Source organism: Muntiacus reevesi, chromosome 2 (genome assembly GCF_963930625.1).
Source record: "Muntiacus reevesi chromosome 2, mMunRee1.1, whole genome shotgun sequence".
NCBI classification, from domain to species: domain Eukaryota; kingdom Metazoa; phylum Chordata; class Mammalia; order Artiodactyla; family Cervidae; genus Muntiacus; species Muntiacus reevesi.
Genome location: NC_089250.1, coordinates 136,658,218 through 136,681,140, shown reverse-complemented (window position 1 = coordinate 136,681,140; position 22,923 = coordinate 136,658,218). Strand labels below are relative to the sequence as shown.

The 22,923-nt window shown below is 35.6% G+C and overlaps 1 protein-coding gene across 1 annotated transcript in view; it reads right to left on the bottom strand.

The window, feature by feature from the left end:
• Positions 1–793: 793 nt before the first annotated feature.
• The window catches only part of KIF11 (kinesin family member 11), a 43,154-nt gene continuing 21,024 nt past the window's right edge, over positions 794–22,923 (bottom strand). Inside the window, exons 14-22 of the mRNA XM_065922921.1 lie at positions 22,282–22,454; positions 20,437–20,562; positions 19,146–19,304; positions 16,708–16,814; positions 9,855–10,134; positions 7,292–7,514; positions 5,785–5,933; positions 4,796–4,912; positions 794–2,761 (exon numbers count right to left, since the gene is read on the bottom strand). Of these exons, the coding sequence (XP_065778993.1) occupies positions 2,630–2,761; positions 4,796–4,912; positions 5,785–5,933; positions 7,292–7,514; positions 9,855–10,134; positions 16,708–16,814; positions 19,146–19,304; positions 20,437–20,562; positions 22,282–22,454 (1,466 nt within the window). The 3' untranslated portion in view covers positions 794–2,629. The remainder of the gene's footprint in view (positions 2,762–4,795; positions 4,913–5,784; positions 5,934–7,291; positions 7,515–9,854; positions 10,135–16,707; positions 16,815–19,145; positions 19,305–20,436; positions 20,563–22,281; positions 22,455–22,923) is intronic.

Below are 22,923 nucleotides of genomic sequence, written 5' to 3'. Positions count from 1 at the left end.
CTTTGGCCATCAGATTCTTCATGCCTCTTGGTTTGTTTTTGTTCCTTGCTGTGGGCTGTAGCAGTTTAGTTACTTTTCTCAACTGTTTTTGTAATGTCTCACTTGACTTTTCTTTGAAGACTTTTTTGCTTATATTCAGCTAGTATTGACAGATTTCCTTGAATGCTGGTGGCAAAAATATATGTAAGACAAGAATTAAAACAAAAGGGGAAAAACCTCTTCCCAGTCTTTGTAGAGTGGCTATATTGGAGCATTCCTTTAGTGCTTAGCTAGATCATTTTTAAATCTGCTTAGCCTTCACTTCCTACTTGTGCTGAGCCCAGAGTTCAGCCACCAGTGAACACTTGGGTCTTCTCAGGTCTTCTCTAAACATGCAACTTGCCCTAAACATAGATGGCTTTCTCAGTTCCCTAGTATACACTGTTGTTTTTGAATAGCCTGATTTCCCTAGGAAATTCTCCCCCATTATTTCCTCTGAGGCTTTGGGCACACCTTTATCTACCTCAACTGTAATCTTTTGCCAAACGTGGCAGCAGGTTTTTGCTTACAATATTTTTGAGAAATGCCTACCATTTTTCAACCTGAGTTCAGTTAGCTGAAACAAAAGTGCCTTGCTTCAGTCCTTCATGTTGGCCTAAACAGGTTTCAACAAATTTTTGAGATTAAAACTGCCTCAGCTTCTTCAGGACCAGGGAACAAGGTCCCACTCTGAGACCCACAGGCTTCTGCCTGTCTTCAAGACTACCACAGAGCTGGGAAGGGGGATGGTGCAAGGGCAAGTAAAACACCAAAAGGCTTTTCTAATTTTTAGGTTACTTTGTTCCTGATGCAACATTTGCTTGGTTCTATAAACTTCTGTTTTTCCAAGTTATGACAAAATTATTTCTGAATGTTTTCATCTCTGAGGAGGAATGATGGGTCCTTGAAGCTACTCTATTTTTGCTGAAGGTTACTTTGTGAGTGCTTCACACTATATTAAAAAGTACCGAGTTAACTTAAGGCTCTAGATGTTAAAATTCTCCTGATTTATTTTGGCTTCTGTAGGCTGTTCAACCAGCTGCATTAGCATTCCTAGATAACCTTAAAACAGTTTGGGAATGAGATGGCTTAAAGCTGGACTTCAGGCCCTGTGAGGGCCAATCTGCTTCTCATTCATCTCACACTAAGGTGTAGCCCCGTGGAGTGCAACTGAAAGCTGGGATGTTTACCAAGGCCTTTTTTCCTTGCTGGTACCTGTACAGAAGTTTATTTTAGGAATTTTAATACAACTTGCTTAACTCTGTAAACATACCCACTGCAAAATAAGAAATAATGAGACAAGCAAGTTAATGTAGAGATCAAATTTATTAATCATGGATTTACCCAGGGTAGCTTATTTTTATTAGATATTATTCATAGCTTGTATTGACATCTGATTTTGCAGAGAAATTATATGATCATTTTTATTAAGATAATTAATACTCTGCAAGGCAAATTGAGTTGCTTGAAGTAGCACATTTTCTAATTCTCCAACAGAGCTTGGTGTTAGTTATCAAAATCAAACTCTGAATTTCTACACTTAACTTGATGCGGCACAAAATTTATTCTTTGCATATATTTTCTAAGTGCTCTGGTTCTTCATGCTGAAACATCCCAACTTCCAGAAATTTGGCTGCTAGATCAAAAGAATATCAGGGACCTTCAATTAAGGATTAAGATTACAGTAAAGAAAAATATATACATACATATTTTATTATATACAAAGAACAACAAAAAGTTTTACCAAGTAAACAAAAGAATATAAATTACACTCATAATCAATAGCTTCAAAAAGCCCTTAAATCAGTGTGACCTTTTACACAAGATAAAGGCCTCAAAATGGGGTCACACAGCCATTAATCAGAACTCAGGGTTTTTCTCCCATAATAGCAATGTATATTCTGGAGAGGATGGCTTTTTGTGAACTCTGTAGGAGCTAATATGTTAGGCCTCATAAAGGAATGAAATGCTTTTTCACTTCTGGGGGAAACAAACAGGACATTTCCAGGGTTATGTTTACTGTTGACAGTGATTTTAGAGATAACCACAGAAAAGTGTCAAAGATTTCTAGATAAAACTCTGGCTATCTCATAATAATAATGGATAGATACCATTTTCTAGCTCTACAAATGGCTTGGTGACAAAAAGGGAGAAAGTGAGCTGAGCAGGCAGAATGAAAAAGTCTAGGGAAAGAGGCAAGGAAAGATAAACATAATTCAATCATAGTAAGAAAAGAAAGGATATGGCCTTCCTAAGACCAAGTCCTGGTGATATTTACCTATATAAGTTCAAGCCTAAAAGAACACTGCAGCATCTATCTATCTGCTATTTAGTAATACACAAGAAAACATTTTTCATTTGTTCTGAAAGCGCTATTTTATATCAAAAGCTAGAAATACATATTTACTCCATGCAAATCCCAAATGAAATCCAACTTAACATAGAGGGAACTACAGCAATGACAGAAAAATAGATAGTAAATTCAACTACTTTACAGTACTGCCTTGATATTTTCTACTCGTTTTTAGTCTACGCACAAGGCTCAAGTTCTGGGGTTACAGGTTTTATTTTTCATTTCCCTAAAAAATAAAATTACCAATCCTCAAGTTAACTAAAAATTGTTCTGGGCTCGTAGAGGTAATCTGCTCTTCGTAACAGGTTGCTCTATTATTTCTTCTACTTTAGACTTCTCCAATGGATTAGTGCCTCTGTTTTCTTTGTCTTTTCCATGTGATTTTTTATGCTGTGGATTTAAAGGAGAAAATTAAGTCAATATAAAGTAACATGTGACACATATTAATCATATTCTATTTTCAAAATTCTCTGGTTTACAGGGAAGAAATTAGGTGTGGAAAACTTTAGAAATACTCAGTGCAAATTTGAGCCAACACTTTGCCTGGAAAGTAGAAATGAATGCCTTCTTATTTTATCACCAAGTGGGGGGTGTGTTTGAGAAAGGAATTTAATTTTCTGTATGGTTTTCCAAAAAAATAATTACAGATTTTACTGTAGGGCCATGGTTATCAACAGGGAGACTTTTGCCTCTCGGGACGTTTGCTTCTCTCTGAAGATGTTTTTGGTTGTTAAAGCTAGAGGGGGTACTGCTGGCTTCCAGTGGACAGAAGCCGGGGAAGCTGCTCATGAATACCATATAATACACAGGACAGGTCACCACAACAAAGAATTCGCCAGCTCAAAATGTCAATAGTGCTGCTGCTAAAATCATGCTCTAGGGAAACAAAGATGGGCGACTGTACAAAAATGGCAATTCTGGGACTTCCCTGGCAGTCCAGGGGTTAGGACCCTGTGGTTTCACTGCCAGGGCCAGGGTTCAGTCCCTGGTCAGGGAACTAAGATCCCATGGGCTGTAAGATGCAGCACCCCCCCTCAAAAAAAAAAAGAGGTAATTCTATTTTAAGCATAGATCTATAGGCTATCTCAAGATACTTTTTATTTAACCTATATTTTATCTTTTAAAAAACTTATTTCATGTTTCTCATTTGGGAATACTTCATTGGAATCCTTGTACCTTGCCCTTAGAGAGCTTTAGTAACTGATGACTTTCCTTGTAGACCCACTCATCAATTTTTAGACAAATTGTAAAGCAACTTTAGAGTTTCTAACCTAGAAAACTTCCCCAAAGCAGATAGATATCAGAGAAAAAAATAATTTCTGGACTTTAGCTAAAGGTCTCAAATCCAATCCCAAGTCTTTTCAGGTACTGTAGGAACTTCCTTGCCATAACTGAACCAATAAGCCTGGCCTTCAGAACATCATATGCTGTAATAATGAGAGAATTTTCAAATAGGGATTAAGCAGTCACTAAAGTTCTCTTATCTTTCCCTTTCCTTAATTTTATAAGATGGAAGAGAGGGTTGAAAAATAGAAATATATTTAGCATTTTTTAATAGTAAAGAATAAAGCAAAAGGTAGGAAGATTTGGGGGATAAAATTGCCTTGATGCAGGGAGAGAGGAATTTAATAAAATCTGAGCTAAAGCAGCTCAGATTAATAGGTTAATAGGAACCTAATAGCTTAATTTAATAGTTTAATAGGAATGGAGACTCTTTAGATCATGGTGAGAGCATAGACGCATCAGAAGCAGCACTTCAACTATGATATAAAATGTAGACATTAACATCCTATGTAAGGAAATTCTTACTTCACAGACTCTGTCTAGGCTTATGCCTTTAAATGAGAGGGAAAGATTAGACAGCTTAGTGTTATACTCCCAAAAGTGGTGAAAAGGGGGAAGGAAAGGGCACAGGATGTAAATGCTCAATATCTCGGCAGGTGAGAACTGCAGGCTACCTGGGGGAATAGTTAATAGGAGAAAAGCCTCAGGCAGGAGACTCAGTCTTTAAACCGGAGAGGCATTCAAATCTCAATTTAAATGTCTTCGCCTTCAAAGTCTGACAGTGGGAAGAGATAGGCTCCAGGACATCCACGTCAAAGGTGGAGGGAAGAGAGAAATGACTGCTTTTAGTATCATTCTGAGTATGGAGGAAGTAGAAAAGGGGTAAGGATAACAACAGAAGATTACCAGCCAAGGATGGGAATAAGTCAAACTTTGAGTTTATTTATCCTACCAAAAAATCCCTAATCAATTATACTTGTGTAAATTCTTTAAACCAGAAAAGTTAACAAGCCATCCCAAAGGAATGACTAAAATACTTTTCCTGTTCCATCCATCAAGAGCAATGCCTTTATACTGGATAGCAAATGACAGATTTATGTTAGATGTGGAAGGGTTATCTAACAAGATACAATCAGGTACCTGGAAGAATGGAACCCCACCACTCGATGAACAATCCAAACTAGTATCTACAGATGGTTCCTGAGTTAGAGGTTCTTCAACAGTGAGCACCGGAACCGCATTTTCTTCACCCAAGTCCTAAAAGAAGAAGCTAGATGAATTGATAAATTCCCAGGGCTTAAAAATCTTCACATGGAGGGGGCAGGGTTAAAAAAAAATCTTCACACAAGGCAGTTTTCTTCTTTGAAAAATAACACAATGTCCATTACTTAAAAGTTAAACCTCAACAAAATTAGCAGAAAGTCTACAAGATAATAAAAATAATTCCTGTTATGTTTTCACATAGAGAAGTACTATAATAAAGTGTTAAATGTGATAATCTCAGAATAAAGAGATTATAGTTTACTTTTTACTTTCTTCTTTACTTTCGAATTTCCCAACTTTTCTATAATTACTGTAGTTAAATGCACAGATTGTGGAGATTCTCTATGTTCTACTTCCAGCTCCATCCTTGTGATTTGGGACAAGGTAATTCTTAGTTCCCTCACCTGTTAAAATGGGGATATAGTACTAGCATTCACCTTACGGAGTTACTGAGAGAATTAACTAAGTAAATATATATATATATGTAAAATGCTCAGAACAATGTCAAGCACATAATAAACACAACATAAACACTGTCTAGGGCTTCCCTGGTGGTCCAGTGGCTAGGAGTCCGTCTTGCAATGCAGGGACATCGGGTGGATCCCTGGTTCAGGAAGAACCTACATGCCAAGGAGCAACTAAGCCCACGTGCCCCAACTCTTGAAGACCATACACCTAGGGCCTGGCTCTGCGACAAGAGAAGCCGTCGCAACTAGAGAGCAGCCCCCGATTGTCACAACTAGAGAGAGCCCTCATGCAGCAACAAAGACTTAGCACAGCCAAAATAAGTAATACAATAAATAAATAATTAAAAAAAAAAGTTTATGGGAGAATTCTAAAATTATGATGCCTAAAATAAATTTTACCTGACTAGTCTCTTCATTGTTTTCTGAACAGTTTAGTGTTGTTAATAGCTCAGGCTGTTTCATTTTCAACTCATCAAGGAGTTGTTCACGTGGCTGGGTTCTCACCAGTGTTGATGGGTATACATAATTTTTCCTCTGTGGGGTCGTACCTTTAGTGGATATAAGTGGTAAAAATTGAAAGGTGGCTTATGAGTACGGTTTTTTTAACTTAACAATAATTGTTTTATAATATTGTACTGGTTTCTGCCAACATTAATATGAATCAGTCACAGTTATACATATGTCCCCCGCCTTGAACTTCTCTCCCAATTTTTTTAATGCTAAAACTTATACTTCCCAGTAAGTCTTTGTCTTTCAAAAATATAACTACTGCCACATATGTGAATCAATTCTGTTATCTGTCAGGCATATGTGCTTAAAATATTTCCTAAATTGACAACTCAACCAACTGCAAGATCCAACCTATGCCAAAACATGAATTTTTCCACCTACAGAAGATGTATTGTAGGCTCTAAAAGGATTCAGAGTGTTCTGAAAAAAATGGCAACATTATTGGAATAAGACACAATTTTCTCAGCATGATCAGTTAGATAGGAATAATCATTTTACTGTAAATTTGGTGGAAAGTAAATATTAACCAGCTACATTTCTTTATAATAATTCCTGTTCTCATAATTTACACAGGCACTGGCCTTTTCACTTAACATTTATATTTCTAATTTTATTGAAAAATGGATAATAAATATCAAGAGTCTTGGGGAAAAAAAATTAACTAGCATCCTTTAGTGCCATCTCCTTTTATAACTGCTTAAAAAAAAAAACAAAAAACTTTAAAGTATAATTTACATACCACAAAATACACTCAATGATTTTTAATAAATTTACAGTGTCACCACTACCGCAACCTAATGAATAACTCAATTACTCTTCCTGTGTTAAATAGTTTGTTACACCTTCTCTCATAAAGGCCTCCCTGAATACATTATAGCTTATACTGCTCTGACCTCCCAAAATGGTAATTCCTGAATGCCAATCTAAACGGTCCCTGACAAAAGGAGAGGTACACATAAAAAATGTACAATGTGGTAAACCTTGCATTAAACTAGATGTATTTAATTACATTCCTCCATTTTTGGTATTAAAATGTCCTTTTATAAACAGTGCTAGATAGATGGTAGGCTTTTTTTTTTTTGGTAGGCTTTCTTTTTGTGCTCTCTTTAGCACATTTCTAAAATGTGCTCTCTTAATAAAGCCAGTTACCTGAATGTTTGTAAACTTTTACTGAATTGTGATTGCCCAAGTTTCTGGGAGTATATGCTATGTATATCATCTAATGCTTAATTAAACCTACTTTATGATTCCAGTTTTTCCATATTTGAGTTAATCAGAGTGAGATGGTAAATCTGTGTCAGGGAATGGCAAGACCTAGTTTCTAGGAACAACCAGCACTGTATACAGTTGAATTCAATTTCAAAAATTTTTTAAATCAATTTCCCTTTAAAAGTACCTGTTGGGATGTCCAGTTTCAGATCCTGTTGTAGAAAGCAGTTAAGCTTAGTCAAACCTATTTTTACAGTTTTATTAAGTTCTTGACTTCGTGTCATTAATTCTTCTTCATCAATAGTTATCTGACTGAGAAAAAAGTTTTGCTGGTTCTCATTAGCTGTTTTATGCCCACTTAATTGTTCAGTAATCTCTAAACTTGAAGTCTCACAGCCTTGGTTTACAACCTGTAAATGATGCAAATGAGATTTCATTACTAAGATCAAAGTTGCCCATCCTTTATGCAACATTTTAACTTCTTACCTTGAAATTTTCCATAACAAAGGTTTTAGAAACACACGTAAAAGTATAAATAGTAATACTAATAACCCCTTTATATTCACTACCAACCTCACCGTTTATTACTACATGGGATATAGATCAATTAAGACTGGTCAGTTACTCCTGCTCTCCACCAAGACAGTTCTGAAGCAATTTCTGTATCATTTTATCCTTTTACATCGCGTACTTCTCCAAGAGTTAAGAACTTTTTAAGATCACTCTCACATCTAAATGGCATCACCGACTCAAGGGACATGAGTTTCAGTAAACTCTGGGAGTTGGTAATGGACAGGGAGGCCTAGCCTGCCGCTGTCTATGGGGTCACAGAGAGTCAGACACAGCGGAGCAACTGAACTGAACTGAACTCACATCTAAAAAATTTAGCATTCCTTTCTTTACATCAAATGTCTAGTCAGTGTTTAAATTTCATGAGTTCTCTCATGTTTTTCAGACTTGTTTGAATCAGAATTCATCATTAGATTTGGTTGCTGTCTTAAGTAAATGACTATATAATTTCTCATCAAAACTGAGATATTCTAAGAGTAAAAAGGGCCATTAACAATAATTACCCCAGTGCAATAAATATAAACAAGGACTATGCTAGGTAAACCAGGGCTTAAGGCCCTCTAGGTCTGAACTCTTTTAATATAGGTTATCCATACTTTCTGCTTTGAAAGAAAATTTCATTGAAGAAACCAGGTATTTATGCTCTACTGAATATCTCAATTATTAGATATGTTCAATTGCACCTCTGTTATTTTCACATGTTCATTTGTCCTCTGTATTTTCTACAAATTAGTTAGATCTAAAGGCTTAATCTAGACCAGGTTTTAACTTTTTGGCAAGAATATTTCATAGGTGGTACTGAAAGTACATAATGCCTGGTTGTGTGTCTCACATTAAGATTAATCGGTGTGGGGAATCCCCTGGTCATCCAGTGGTTAGGATGCTGTGCTTTCACTGCCAAGGGCCGAGGTTCAGTCCCTGGTTGGGGACTGAAAAATCTCACAAGCTGCACGGAAAAAATCAACCAGTGTGTTTGAGTATGGTCACCTTCTTAGTTATAAAGATCTCTCATCAGCTTTTGCTCAAATGGTATACGCAGTCACTAACGTCCACAAGGATTATTTCACTAGGGGTTTTGCAAGATGGTGATATCCTAATTCTATCATTTCTTCTGCATTTTACTAGCTGGAATTCTTCTTTGAAACACTTTTCGTCAGTCATTACCCTGCTAAACCAAGACAGAGTTCTTTCAGTAAAGACAGATGACCTTTCAATTGTTTCCCTTCATTGACTACTTCTTAGAATAATTTACTGCTTCCCTAGCATGAACCAAAGGAGACTAATGAAATTTCTATGAATTTATCAATTTTAACATATTTGATATATCTTAATCATGAGTTTGAGTAAACTCCGGGAGTTGGTGATGTACAGAGAGGCCTGGCGTGCTGATTCATGGGGTCGCAAAGAGTCGGACACGACTGAGCGACTGAACTGAACTGAATCTGTTGTAGCACTTATTCCTCATGATGCTCAAATTGTACCACCTCTAATAAGGGAGTGTCAGGTTGGCTCCTAAGTCTTTTTGAGACAATTCCATTAATCTTTAACAGCATCTTTACTTTCTGGTATGACAAGATCTATAGGCTCATCTGGTATACTTCCTGCTCTAAACCTGAAATTACCTATTTTTCTACTAGTCATGGTTCCTTTCTGTGAAAATAGGTTATATAGATTAAAATACTTAAGTTATTTTACCTAATTTCTAAGAATAGTAGTAAAATCCTTTCATTGCACAGAAGAAAAACCAAGCCACAAAGGGTTCATGCAAATATAAAGTTCAAGCAAACCCACAAACCTATCAGATGTCTTCTGAGTAACCAGAACAATATCCTAAATACTTAAAGCAATAACAGGTTTGAATGTACCCAAACAAAAGTAAAAGTCATTTATAAGTGAAAAGTATTATATACCAAAGGACAGCGTGCTCTAAACCAAAGTAACTAACAAATCAAAAACCAAAGATAGATATAGGACAGATCAGATAAATGTTAAATCATCTGGAGATCTAGGAAACGTATATGTGAAACAAGATCATGTATAAGCATACCAACTTACCTTACAACTTTATGTTATTCATTATACTTTAGCATGTGTTTTGAAGTCAATTCTTAGCCAAGAATATAAAATTTTCTGATTATCACTGTTCTCCCCAAGGGAGATTCCAGTTACAAAGTAATTACCTTCAATAAATTCTGAAGTTCCTCTTGCCTTTTACTTAACCAAGATGCCCACTGTTCAGAAAAACAAAGTGTGCTTGTGTTCAGAGCCTCGCATCTCTGTTTGGTCTCTTTAGAAATTATTTCAAGGTTGCTACTGAGTTTATCACAGTGTTTCTTAGACTCTTCAACCAATTTTGTATGTTCTTGGTTAAAATGTCTGAGTTCCTCTGACAAATCATCAAAATCAGCACAAAATTTTTCACTCTGAGAAGTTGTTTTGCTAATTATACCTTTAGATTTCCTACAGGAAAAGAGAATAACACTGTTAAAATGGAAAACTAAGACTCAAAGGATACGTAACTTGCCCAAGATCACACAGCTCAAAAATGAAATATTCAAACCTTAGTAGTCTTATTCCAGAGTTCAAGTTCTTGTCTTTTCACAGCAGACTGATATCACATCTGTGACTAAATGACTTTTGAAAATATCTCTTTTCTTATAAAACCTTTCTCAGCCCTTTTCCAGATGTGACACTTTACTTCACACCTCTTAGAATATTAACTATATGGTTATTAAAATGAACTCTGCTTAAGTGTTTTACTCCTTCCAGGTTGCTCAGTGGTAAAGAATCCACCTGCAATGCAGGAGATGAGGGTTCAATCCCTGGGTTGGAAAGATCCCCTAGAGAAGGAATGGCAACCCACTCCAGTATTCTTACCTGGAAAATCCCATAGACAGAGAAGCCTGGCGGGCTACAGTCCAGGGGTTGCAAAAAGGCTGGACACAATTTTAGCAGCTAAACAACAACTGAATTATGTTACTTAAGAACATCTCCTATTGCCTGTAGCCTCTAGTTTATAGTCCCTAAACTGTCCACAATCAGTTAAGTCATTCTGTTCTTAAGCCGTTTTGCCTTGTCTATGACACAAAATAAATAAAAAACTATAAATATTATAGAACAAAGTCAGTTATAAAACTTTCTAATAATTAAAAGACAAGTATATTGAGATGTGACAGATTATACATATAGCACATATAGTGCAATGAAACATTATGCTGATATGAAACTAATATCAAAATATATATTTAAAATTCATCAGTGGCTTCCTTCTCTCCTTAAAGTTCCCTAATAATATCAATAGCATTCAAAGTCATCTCATAGGAGCAGAGTTAAACTTTGGGGAATGAAGTTTCTATTCTAATACCATCTATTACCACTAGATGGTATACCATGTGAGCAAATTAAGTGGAGAAGCAAATGTGCCCAAAACCAAAGTTCAGCTACCGATAAAGTGGAAATAATTGAAAAAGGAAAAGAAAATTAAGTGGTAAGCTTGCAGGTTATTGACACAAATCCATCCCCTCAAGGAATCACAACCCACTAGAAATAAAAAGTAGGGAAATGCTTCCTAGATTCAGAATCTAGAAGGAAGAGTTCAGAATGGAACATGATATAATGAATAGGACCAACAACAGAATTGAAAAACTGATGACAGGAGTTAGTAGTAGGAGAGGTGACATCCAGAATTCTAGAGCTGCGTCATTCAATAGAAATACGAGTCATATACACAATTTAAAAATTTCTAGAAGCCATATTAAGAAAGAAAATAGATAAAGCAGAGGAACAATGTACTGGATAAATATAGCATATGTATATGTATAAGTAAAATATATGAAAACAATGCGTATGAGATAGGAAGGAGGAATTGGGAATATACTGTTAAGGTCCTTTCATTATACATGAAACAGCAAACTATTTGGAGGTGGATTAAAATTATTTTAAAATATATATTATTAATCTTAGGAAAACCAGTTTTAAAAAGTAATTTTAAAAGAATAAATGACAAGTCAGTGGGAGATAAAATGAAAACATAAAGATGCTTGACTTAAATTAGGAAAGGAAAAAATGAAAACAAAGCACAAATGATGCAACAAATAGAAAATGACAAAATGGTAGGTTTTAATCCAACCATACCAATATTTAAATGAGAATGGTCTAATCACACCAGCTAAAAGCCATACATCATTAGATTTGATTAAAAAAAAAAAAAGAAGATCCAATTATATGCTGTCTATAAGAAATCCACTTTAAATATAAAGACTTACTTCAAAAGTAAAGAGATGGAGAAAGCTATATTATGCAAATAGCAGTCAATAGAAAACTAACATTTTTTTGTATTTAAAGAAAGTGAAAGTGAAGTTGCTCAGTCCTGTTTGACTCTTTGCAACCCCACAGCCTGTAGCCTGCCAGGCTGCTCTGTCCATGGGATTTTCCAGGCAAGAATACTGGAGTAGGTAGCCATTTCCTTCTCCAGGGGATCTTCCTGACCCAGGAATCGAACCCAGGTCTCCTGCACTGTAGGCAGACTCTTTACCACCTGAGCCAGAACATTTTGAATTAATTTCAGACAGCAGACTTCAGAATAACGAAAATTATCAAGGATAAAAAGGGACTCTATTAATACATAATGACAAAAGGTCAATTCTCCAAGATATATCAACCCTCCTGTGTATGCATCTACAACAGAGCATCATTTATATGAGGCAAAAACCTGACAGAACTGAGAAAAGAAATAGACAAATCTACAATTAAAGTCAATTTCAATACCCCTTTATTAGTAGAACAAGTAAACAGAAATTCAGTAAGGATACAGGTGACCTGAATAGCACTACCAATTGTCCTAAATGACATATTTAGAACACATTATTCATCAAAAGCAGAATACAGATTTTTCTCATATGGGTAGCACAGGAATGAAGCATGCCATAATAAAACCACTAGAGCTCTGAAAATTAAAGTGTTATTGGAATCACAGCCCCAAAAGGTGGGCCAAGACATTCCCACTTAAAAAAGATTTAAATAGGGTTCTGAATCGCCTAACATAATAAACAAAATGTTCAGGAAACAACTGTAAACCGCTCTGGAAAATCACACCTTGAATGAGTTAAGACAAGAGCTACCAACACTGAGATAATTCAAATGTTGGAACAATTTCATAAGGATTTTAATCAACCATCATAAAAATGTTTTCAATGAGCAATTAAAATGCATCTAGAAAAAAGGGAAAGAGAATCTTAATTTTCAACGAGCAATTAAAATACATCTAGAAAATAGAGAAAGAGAATCTTAACAAAGAAATAGAAGAGATTTTTAAAAAGAAATAAAAGGAAATTATAAAACTGAAAAAAAGCAGTAATTGAAATAAAGCATCTCACTGAATGGGTTCAACAGTAGATTAAACAGGACAAAAGAAGGGTCAGGGAGCATAAAGACAGATTATAGAATTTACTCAATCTTATCAAAAGAAAATAGACTATATATCTATAGTCTCAGAGAACTATGGGACCACAATAAAAAAAAAAACAAACACTGAACATTTGTGTCATCAAAGTTCTAGATCAGAGGAGAAAAAATACAGTGCTGAAAAATGTTCAAAGACACAATGGAGGGAGTTCCCTGGTAGTCAAATGGTTAGGACTTGGTGCTGCCATGGCCTGAGGTTCAATCCCTGGTTGGAGAACAAAGATCCCACAAGCTGTGTGCCAAGGCCAAAAAAATCAATCGATCAATCTTGGTTTTAAAAAAAAAAAGGATGAAAATTTCAAAGTCTGGTGAAAGACCTAAGTCTACAGATTCAAGAAGCTGCCTGCTACGTTGCTTCAGTCATGTCCGACTTTTTGCGATCCCACGGACCACAGCCCACCGGGCTCCTCTGTCAGTGGGATTCTCTAGGCAAGAATACTGAAATGGGTTGCCGTGCCCTCTTTCCAGGGGATGTTCCTGACCCAGGGATCAAACCCACATCTCTTACCAGTTCTTTACCACTAGTGCCACCTTCAAGAAGCTGAGCAAACCCAAAGAGAATTAAGTCAAAGAAATACATAAGCGAACACATATCTTAAAAGCAGCTACAGAGAAACTGCCTATACATGAACAAGATTTGAGTAACTGTGTATTTCTCATCTCCTGGAGACCAAAAGGAAATGAAACAACATATTCCAGGTGCTGAAAGAAAAAACTTGTCAACCCTGAATTCTATAGCCAGTGAAAATATTGTTCAGGAATGAAAGGAAAATCAAGATATTGTCAGACAAAGCAAAACAGCATTTGTGGACAGCAGACCTACCCCAAAGACTAAAGGAAGTTCTCCAAACAGAAGAAAGCTTGAAACTTCAGGAAGGAACAATTTAATGGGCAAAAATAGGGGTAAGTATCAGAATATTCTCATCCTTGTGAGTTTATAATATCTACAGGCAAAAATCTTGACAAATTCCACAGCTTACACAAAAATTTAAAACCAGATCATGAGGAATTCCCTGACAGTCCAATGGTTAGGACTTCGTACTTTGACTGCCAAGGACTCAGATTTGATCCCTGGTCAGGGAACTAAGTTACTGCAAGCCATGTGGTATGGCCAAATTTTTTTTTTAAAAACTCATGGATTTAAATCTTACACAAAATTGTAAAACTTCTAAAAGAAAACATAAGTCTGATTGAGCTATATGATAAGGATATGAGACTGGCAAGCAATGAACTATAAAGTAACACTGAACACTAATGCAGGAATCAGCAAACTTTTTCTTTAAAATCCAGATAGCAAGTATTCTAGGCTTACAAGTAGTCTTTGATATACTCTTTGCAGTGCAAAAGCAGCTAAATACAGCCAAAGGCAACATATAAACGAACTGGCAGATGGAGTAAACAAACATGGTTATGTCAATAAAATTATCTGCAGTAGCAGGCATCCAGCCCAGAGTCATAGTTTGCCAAACCCTGCTCTAATTAGTAAATATATATTTCATCATGAATATGAGTTAGAAATTGTTAAATTACTTAATGTGTATTCTAAAATTGAGCAAATATGTAAATATATTGTGGATGAAAGCCAAGTTTCTCACAGTCTGAAAAAGCAGCACAAACATGGACTGAAAAGATACTTATGTGCACATATATGTACACATTCACACATATATTTCCAGCTATGTCCACCTGAGAAGCCTTAGAAGAAATGACACCCCAGTAGCAGTAAGAACATCTAGTGCCCAGATCTTGGTTTCTATTACTATGATTTTAGAGCTGGAGCTGAGAAAATACAAGATTACTGGAACACCACGCTGTGTATCTCTGTTAGTTGCTCAGTTGTGTCTGCTTCTTGGCGACCCCTCAAAAAAGACAGATCATATCAAAAGGACATAGAAGACAACTTGAAGAAGCTCTCACTAGTCAAAACTGGGACAGGGAGCTCCCTGGCTGCCCAGTAGTTAGGGCTCCATGCTTCTACTGAAGGGGACACAGGTCTGATCCCTCTTCAGGGAACTAAGATCTGACATGACATGTTGCACAGGCAAAAAAAAAAAAAAAAAAAGATAATGACAACAAAACAAAACCTGAGATAATTTGAGCATCAAAATAAAAAAAAAAATAGTGGATTATAACCCAGAGGATAAAAGAATCCAAGAGTCATGACAACATAAATGGAAGAATAAATAGCAAGGGAAAGGGAAAGCTCTTCCTCTCAGTAGAATGCCAGCTAACACATGTAGAAAAAGATCACTTGACAACCACTATCATAATTATTTCAGATATACATATCAATGGATTCTAAGAATAAGATACTTATATAGTTTCGAAGTATCTCTCCTTAAGTTCTTTATTAATTGCAAAGGAACTTTATAGGGGAGAAATCTAGAGCACAACACTATACCCAAATTATCAAAGTTAAACCTCTTGAAATCTGAGATGCACTAAGAACATACTACTTTTGTGATATTCTTGACAACTCCAACTAACCATGAAGGCCACCCCAAATGAGGGACACGCTACTAAATAAGTATTCCATGCTCATGGAAAAAGAAAAGACCATGAAAGACAAAGACTAAGCAACTGCTCTAGATTAAAGGAGACTCAAAAAGACATGACAAATGCAAAGTGTGATTCTGAATTAAATCCTGGACCAGAAGAAAAATCTTTTTTTTTTCTTATAAAAAACATTAGTGAGAGAATTGGCAAAATTTGAATTAGGTATATATATTAGATAACAGTAGTCTCAATATTAACTTTCATTGTTATAATAGATAACTAATAAGAACCTACCGTATACACAGGGAATTCTAGTTAATATTCTATAATAACCTACATGGGAAAAGAATCTAAAAAGAAATGGAATATATGTATATGTTTAACTGATTCACTTTGCTGTACACTTGAAACTAACACAACATTGCAAATCAACTATATTCCAATAAAATTTTTTTTTAAATTTTAATAAAACAATTATTATATAAGACAGTATCTTTTGTTTTTAGGGTATACACTGAAGTATTTGGGGGAAAGTGGAGATTATAAAGACCTTAACTTATTCAGAAAATTATATATATATAGTATTATATATTATATAATATATATATCTGTATCCACTGTCATTCAAAAGATTGTTCATCTACAGGCAATATCATATAATACAACATACTAACTATATGGGCTCCCCTGGTGGCTCAGACGTTAAAGAATCCACCTGCAATGTGGGAGACCTAGGTTCGATCCCTGGGTTGGGAAGTTCCCCTGGAGAATGAAACAACTACTCACTCCAGTATTCTGGGCTGGAGAATTCCATGGACAGAGAAGCCTGGTGGTCACAAAGAGTCAGACACGACTGAGCAACTTTCACTTCACGTCACTTCAACGTACTATATAATATAATTATTTAATATAATATATAATATTACAGAGAAAGGGGGAGAGGAAATGAGGATGATAAAATGAACAGAATAAAATATATGAGAAAATGGGTTGATAGTTTTTGTACTATTTAAACTTTCTATTCAGAAATAATTTCAGATAGAGAAAAGCTAAAGCAAATTTAAAACAGCTTACCGCTCTGTATTTTCTTGAACACTGCTAAGTGGTTTCTGGATGTTTTTACACTTTTCCTCCAAATCACAGTATCTCTCCTCCCAAAGATTCATTAACTGGTAAAGTTCCTGTAAGAAAGGTGTGGGGAGGGAAAAGATTGAAATTATAATGGTTAAACTTTTGACTCCATGCTGATATAAAGTATTTTCCCATAGGTGGGAATGATGCACATTCCTGATAAGAGATCTTTAACTCCACCTCTGACAGAGGAAGGTAGTAGAAGTGATGTTAAAGGAATAATCATACTACAGGCACTTTTTAAAAAAGTAAATAATCAGCAAACTTTTAAATTAGCAAGCTACTTTAACTATAAGTAACAAGTTACTTTCAGTGTACCTCAGAACTAACCAAATATACCAAAAAAAGAACCATTTTGACAGATATACATAGTTGCTTCTTAACTGATAACACTACTAGAAGGAAAAGTAATGCTGAAAATTTAATGGATCAAGCAGTCCAAAAATATTATCAACTAATATAGCTGAAACATTTTATAGAACCTAGTTGGATCATTTTAATGTCAAAAGAGCTTATCATTTTCTCATATGTGGCATCTTGAAACACATCTTTGAATAACACACAGCTGACAATACACATTTAACACATTGATTTTGAATAAAATGTCAGTACTTCTGCTAATCTCAAAGTAGAGGGAAATGCAGGTATTAGATTTATCTACATGTAAATAGGTTTGTCAGTGCTAACCTCAAGTTCTAGAATATCTAAGAAACAGCTCAGTTAGTAAACCTGCTTCTTTTAAGCCAGGGAAGCCAAGTCACTCATGCTAAAGTACTTCTCACATCATAGATGTTCCTCAGAATATATACCTAAAAAGATTTAGACAGGTTTAAGGCAAACCTCTATGAAGAGGTATAAGAAATTGCTGCAATTTCAAGAATATGTTCTAGAAACATATAGAAAAGCTCCTCCAAAAATGGATTCCTTTCAGGCAGTATAATCACCACCATAGCAATAAGGGGATCTAAATACTGTCAGATGTTCCCAAGGACTCAGTTTCCTCATTAGAAAACTGAGCTAGTAATAGAAGCTGTATCTCTACTGGTGGGAGGAATAAATACACAGTGAGTTGCTCAATAAATGTTAACTATTACTTGCACTAATTTCAATTTTAACCTTTTGTGTGAAAAGTTTTATGCTTATCAATTAGGGAAACGACCTTATTTTAAAGTTGCTTTAATTTTTTTTTCACTCCATCTAAGAGGGGTGTTTTGTTTTGGTTGGTTTGGTTTCTTTGGTTGCAGTGCACAGCTCGCGGGATCTTAGTTCCCTGGCCAGGGATTGAACCTCGGCCACAACAGTAAAAGCATGGTATCCTAAGCACTATACACCAAAGAATTCTCTCAAGAGGTTATTAAATGATTACACATGATAATGGATGATTCACAAGCTTCATTCCCATCTCAAACTTTACATGTCACCATAATTCAAGTTAGATATACTGCACAGGACGTGCCAACAATCATATTAGTAACCTAAAAACTCCATGACTTTGCTTGGTGACCTTTTTAGCTGTGAATGCCAGGTCATAACACAGTAACTGTTAGTTCAAGCTTTCTGAAGACAAGGGCTTCTCCACCCAAGCAGGCTGTAAACAAATCCGGAACCCAGCATCACCCTGAAGGAAATCTGACTTCACAAAGTTGGGGTAGTTTACCAAAATGGCTTCAGAGTAGACTGTTTTTAAAAAGACACTTTTGTTCAGGATCATGATCAGACTATTACATTTAGCAATCAACAGAATAGGTGCAAAAAAATAAAATCTACATTAAAACCCTCTGTTGGAATGCTTTACACTTTCCACAGAACAGAAACTAAAATTGTTACACAATTAGTCACAAATATAGTTCTCAAGTTTTTCTGCCCATACACATAAGTATTGTCTAAAAGATGTCTTCTTTGAAGCAGCTAGGCTCTGCCACCACTGTTTTGGCGGAGTTCATAAATCTATTGCAACCCATAGCTTTCCCTGTCACTTCTCTGACTCTCCTCTCCTGCTAAGCTTTGTTTCCTTCTGCCACTACTACAGCTACTGCTGCTGCTGGAACCACTACAGTCACCTGGGTTATAATGCAGATACAAGCTCACTTTAAATGTTATAATCATTTTCTTCTAATTGTACTCCCAATGGAGTATTTCTGCAGCTTCATCTTTCTTCTTGATATGAAGAAAGGACTGTCTTGTCTCACTGTGCTCTGAATGTAGCAAATCATCAAATATTAACTGATCAAGAGAAGTACTCTTATTTCACATTAATTACTGTTATAAGCAAAAGTGCTGACAGTATTTTCAGGTTTCTAATTTAGTTATACAGCATTCAGTCTGTAACAGGGATCTAAAGATCATAAAGCTCTCTTTTTACACTCAAACTACCTATATACCTGTGATTGGATTTTCTTTGTTTTCTTCATGTCTTCAGTTAAGTTTTCACACAGCTTCTGTGATTCAGCCAAGGAAGAAACTGTATTTTCTTTTAGTTCATGTAGATTGTTACACAATGTACTAAGAAAGTCATCCATTTCCTTCTTCTGATCTTCTATCTTTGAAGAGAAAAAAAAAAAAAAAATTTTTTTTTTTTTTTGTTTTTTTCTTAAATTAAAAAAAATGTTGTAGGGGCTTCCCTGGTGGCTCAGTGGTAAAGAATCTACCTGCCAATGCAGGAAGACACAGATTCAATCCCTGATCCAGGAAGATTCCACAAGCTGGGGAGCAACTGAGCCTACAAGCCACAACTATTGAGCCTGTGCTCTAGAGCCCAAAGCGCAACTACTGACTAGCATGCTGCAACAGCTGAAGCCCACCCGTCCTAGAGCCTGTGCTCCAAAGAGAAGGCACCACAATGAGAAGTCCACACGCCACAACTAAACAGTAGCCCCTGCTCACTGCAACTAGAGAGAAAAGCCCTTGCAGTAACAAAGACACAGCACAGCCATAAAAATAAAATTATTCTTTTTTAATGTTCTAAGTTTATTTTTTATTTTTACTTTGTTGACTACATATAAAAAAGAAAAGGTAGAAAACAGTATTGCAGAGAAAAGTCCCTTCCTTTCCCCTCCAGCCTCTAGAACCCCAGTCCCACTCCCATCTCTGAGAGGTGATTGTTACCATTTTTAAACACATCTAGAGGTATTTTGGGGCTTCCCAGGTGGCCCTAGTCATAAAGAACCCATCTGATAATGCAGAAGATGTGGGGTTCAATCCCTGGGTCAGGAAGATCCCCTGAAGGAGGGCATGGCAACCCACTCCAGTATTCTTGCCTGGAGAATCCCACTGACAGAGGAGCCTGGCAGGCTACAGTCCATAGGGTTGCCAAGAGTCAGACATGACTAAAGTGACTTAGCATGCACGCAGAGGATTTTATTATCCATATTTAGGCAGGTATGCATACATATGTATGTATAACCACATATAAATACACACCATATGACAGACCACTATGTATGCTATGATGCTTGAAGATCATTTCCTCTTGTTTTTCTTAGCCATGATTCTGCTGATCACATCAATGGTCAGCATCCTAACCACAGCATCCTCTCTTCCTCCCTCCTCCAGATTCCTTCTCATAACCCATGGATTCTGCATGTAAATACTTCTCAACTAACAAGTCCTGGGTCCCTTGAGTTCATGTGGATTTCTTTCTTAACAATTTGAGATAATAAGCATATTCGTTACCTTATTAGCCACAATCGACAAAGTCTTGAAAATACTGTTCAGTTGACTATTGATTTCCAGCATAGATGCCACGGTGGGGGATAAAACTGTTCCCAGTGAACTGAGGAGGTCAGTCTTAAGTACATTCTGGTTTTAAAAATAAATACACAACTCTTTAAAAAGGATTTTTTCACTTCCATAAATCTGGCTAGTTAAATGATAATATCTTAAATACCCTGTTAACTAAACACGTGTATATTAAAATCCTAAGTGTCTGTTTTCTTTTTTATAGCCTACAGAGTCTATTACTAGAGTTTATATTCATCATAAATCACTTAATCCTGCATATAGGAATTAAGAAATGGTCACTTTATGTACAATAAATTCTTAATAGTCTACTGTAACATAAGTAAGAAGAATTCAGAAGGGGGGGAAATGACAGTCATCTGATAAAATTTTAGCAATGCAAACAAAGAAGGGAAAAAAACCCTACAATTATATTTCAAAGAAATAAATTTCAAACAACTTTAGGTTACTAAGTCAAAAGGGCTGAAACCAAATAGCCTTGAAAAGTAGGCTTTGGGTTGGAGGCATTTAAGTTTTAAGAACTGGTGACTTACATTCTATTGGATAAGAACTCATCATGGTTCTGGTTCTTGTTAAGGTGTATAGAAAAGTTAGAAAGTATCATAGATTGGAAATTTTTATAAAAAGAAGAAAAAAATCCTGAACTTAGCTCCTATCACTAGGGCAAGGATGAAGAACTATGACAAAATAATTAGTAAATGCTTAAAAGTGTACTGGTTTTCTTTTGAAAGAAGAGCTATCATACTAATTTCAATTCATTCTGTGGGAACAGCAATCACCTCTTCAGACTCAAGCTTGCTTATGACTTGGTAGGAAGACATCAGTAAACAGAGACTACCATTTATTTAGTGAGTGAATCAATTTTCATACAGCAGAATCTAACAGAACATTGTAAAACAATTATGCTCCAATTTTTAAAAAATTCCCAAAAGTAAGTACCAGTGAGCATCTTTTAACTTTGTCAAAATTGGGTGACTAAAGAAATCTACCTAATAATGTCATGCAAGCACTGAATTTAGGCAGAACGTTGGCTAACATGAGCAGTATTTACTTGGAAAATGTTCAACAAATATTGTTAAACTCAAAAAGGGAGGCAGAGAGCCTATACAGAGGGAAAAACCAAAGTAAGTTATATGGCCAAGAACTTCCTAGACAAATGATACAATTACAAAATAAAGGTTATAAAGAAATCAAGTGTGGAGAAGGTAAACAATATTGTATAATTAGATGACTAGATTCTACAGAATTATGGAAAAAAGCCTCACAGTTACAGGACCTGATTACATATGTTGGACCCCACAAATTGTTATATATGCACCCCAAATTCTGTAAGTCATTTTTCTTACATGTTTTTCTGTATTTCTGTAGTTTTAAAATTAACTACTTAATATACCCTTCAGGTTGGGTTGGTGTAACATTAGCATGACTATTCCAGGACCCTTAAGAAAAGGATAACCAACCAGTTTCTGAGCCAGCTAACAAGTCATAGGTCCCTTGAATTCATGTGGAGCTAAACCTACAATTCTTTCTAGTTATTAAAAGGCCTATGAACTCCTACACTCTACGTTACAGAATAGAAGTGAAAAAAGTTTCAAAGGTTAAATATATGTTATTGGAAATTAATCTTTCTGAGAGAAAAAAAAAGTGAAGGGATCTGCCTTTAAAAATATAAACCTACTCTATTAAAGTAAGCTGTTTACCACTGTGTCCAGTAAAGTTTAAGGTGAAAGAAGAGCATTTTTTTGGAGACTTATCAAATGTAATAAAAGATTTACTAACAATCAACTCCTGCAGTACAGTTTTACTTTCTGCTGCTAACGATTCTTCTTTCAATATCATATTAGACATCTGAGAAACAAGTGTAGACACATTTTCTGGAATCAATGTGAGAGATCCAAGTGCTGTTGTAGTAATAGTGTCTAATGCAGAGACACTGGAAGTCAGCAGGTTACCTACACCAAAAGGAAAAAAATGTCAACTTGGACATAAATATATTTAAACACAAATACAATCTTGGCAAAATTTATATCCCTGTTGTGGAAATTTGTAATAAATAACCTTAAAAAAATTGACTCACTACATAAGCATGGCATTATTTTAAATATAAATTATGTTCTACAGTATTCAGGAAGCACTTGGCACATCTGTAAGTGTATCAGACCCAAAACTGTAAGTAAGAGTCAGAATAACCTAAAAATTAATCTCTAACTAAAAGTAATACACAGCATTACTGTAGATAAAAAAGGTTAAAGAAGAGAAATTAGAAATCAATAAATAAATTTTTTAGTGGTTAGCTTAGAGTGACTAGACTCTAAGTGACTTTTTAAATTTTTCATGTCTGCATCTTCCAAATTTTCTATAGTGAAAATAATACTTTACTATCAGTTTTGAAATTAGTCTCACTAAACACGGTAAGAGTGG